Source organism: Saprolegnia parasitica, assembly GCF_000151545.1.
Source record: "Saprolegnia parasitica CBS 223.65 unplaced genomic scaffold supercont2.1387, whole genome shotgun sequence".
Lineage (NCBI taxonomy): Eukaryota > Oomycota > Saprolegniomycetes > Saprolegniales > Saprolegniaceae > Saprolegnia > Saprolegnia parasitica.
Genome location: NW_012157781.1, coordinates 1 through 2,058, shown reverse-complemented (window position 1 = coordinate 2,058; position 2,058 = coordinate 1). Strand labels below are relative to the sequence as shown.

At 58.2% G+C, this 2,058-nt stretch overlaps 2 protein-coding genes across 2 annotated transcripts; one reads left to right on the top strand and one right to left on the bottom strand.

Moving 5' to 3' along the window:
* Positions 1-118: 118 nt before the first annotated feature.
* SPRG_18694 (hypothetical protein) lies at positions 119-1,711 on the top strand (the record flags this gene model as incomplete). The annotated part of the gene is made up of 8 exons (XM_012358134.1): positions 119-282; positions 331-681; positions 736-820; positions 873-1,007; positions 1,057-1,165; positions 1,215-1,335; positions 1,382-1,463; positions 1,524-1,711. The coding sequence occupies 8 exons, from the start codon at positions 119-121 to the stop codon at positions 1,665-1,667; spliced, it is 1,191 nt and encodes a 396-aa protein (XP_012213524.1). The 3' UTR covers positions 1,668-1,711.
* SPRG_18693 (hypothetical protein) lies at positions 1,676-1,966 on the bottom strand (the record flags this gene model as incomplete). The annotated part of the gene is made up of 1 exon (XM_012358133.1): positions 1,676-1,966. A coding segment is annotated over one exon (291 nt), but the record flags the coding sequence as incomplete, so codon positions are not given.
* Between the last annotated feature and the right edge of the window lie 92 nt (positions 1,967-2,058).

The window sequence follows — 2,058 nt, the reverse complement described above, 5'->3', positions numbered from 1 at the left end:
CTCGGACGTACGCCATGTCGATACATACAGCACACGCTTACCTGCGCTGGCGTAGACGTTGCCAGCGAGTGCGATCCCGGCCTTTCTGAAACAAGAGCTCGACGCCGTCCGCGCCAGCATGGGCACTACTGCGCCCAAGGTGGCGATCAGCACCGTTCGCCACACGCACAAGCTGGCGTTCGCTGTGCCCCATGACGCCAAGGACAAGGTGCTCTATGCGTTTGTGGCGCAGGTCCACGCCAACGATTCCACCGCAGCCCTCGAAGTGCTGCCCTCGACCTCGTACGTTGCGCTCTTCTCGCGTGCAATGCTGTATATGGCTACATCTAGTGCACCGCCGTCGCTCGACTATGTCTTCACCGACGGCTCGGGCTCGGTGCAGGTCCGCGACGACCAATTCGTCCTCTTCAAGGACGAGCCGATGACCAAAGGCGATCTTGTCGCGCTTGCCGCCGCCTACTGCGCGTCGAGCGGGAACGCTCGCTTGAAGAACGTCTCTCGGTCCAAAGCGCTCGAGGACGTGGCCAAGCTCGGGCTCATCGTGTACGATGGCGACGGCCTCTTGACGTGGGACTCGCTCGCGGGCTACGACACGGTCAAGGCCGAGATCCAGGACACGGTCGTCCTCGCACTGCAAAACCCAGCGCTGTATGATGCGATTGCCGAGCGCACGCGCTGCCGGTACTATGATGAGAGGTACTATCGGTGACGCACCCGACGCGACGTGGCATGTAGGTACGAGAGCAACCGGCCACGTGCCATCTTGCTCGAAGGACCGCCGGGTACGGGCAAGACGCTGAGCGCGCGCATCGTGGCTGCTGTACGTTTTCATTTGTGGACAAGTTGTCCTTTATTGTGTTTTGAAAATGTAGCAAGCGGGTGTCCCGCTCGTTCACATTCCGATCGAGAGTCTTGTCTCCAAGTGGTACGGCGAGAGCGAGAAGAAGATGGCCGCAATCTTTGACGCTGTCGACAAGCTCGACGGCGCGCTCATTTTTATCGACGAAGTAGACCATTTGTCTATGACGTAGAGGACAGATTGTATATGACCTGTAGATTGACGCGCTGGCGACCGCGCGCGGGTCGGGCAACATGCACGAAGCGACGCGCCGGATGCTCTCGGTGCTCCTCCAAAAGCTCGAAGGCTTCGAGTCGGCGAAAAAAGGTAGATAGACAACTTGTCCATTTACGAGACGACGACAATATGATACTAGTCACGTTGATTGCGGCCACAAACCGCAAGCAAGACCTTGATGCAGCGCTGCTGAGTCGCTTCAACCTCTGCATTCGCTACGACCTCCCGGACGACGCTACCCGTGCCGCGGTCTTCCAGCGGTATGATCAAGTGTTTCCCCACACATGTCATCGCTCGGTCGACTAGGTATGCCAAGCAGCTGTCGTCGGCCGACCTCGAGACTCTGGCGCATCACACCAGTGGCAAATCGTGCCGTGACATCAAAGAGGTATAGTGTCCTTAAATCGATCCTACTACCATGGACGACTGTCAACATGTATACTTCTAGATCTGTGAGTACACGGAGCGCAAGTGGGCGTCACATGTGCTTCGAAATGAGCAGTTGGCGACGTCGACGCCAAATGTGGATGCGTACTTGGCTGCGATCAAGGCCACGACGACGACGCCAGCCAGTGCATTTGTGGACATTTAACGTCCAATTTAGTACTGTTCACCGAGTCGAATCGCATACCGTGCCGCCTCGTGCATTGGGTGGTGTTGAGGCACCGCTGCCTCGGACGGTGGCGCAATCGCAGCGATGCGCCAGAGCTTGATGTCGAGTACGTACTGAACTCCTTGCCAGGAAAGCACGAGGTTGCCGTTGAGCACGGCCGAAGCCGGGTCGACGTAGTAGACGCCGTCGACGGTCCACTTGGCGCGACAGAAAAAATAGTGTGCACCCGCGTAGAGGAAGAAGGCGTCGCGCGTGCTCGGCAAGAACGTCGGCGAGGCCTTGGAATAGGCGCGGATAGCCGCATAACTGAGCACTTGGGTCGAGAGCACGAGCAAGATGAGACTCCAAAGTCGCCGCGAATCGCCCATCT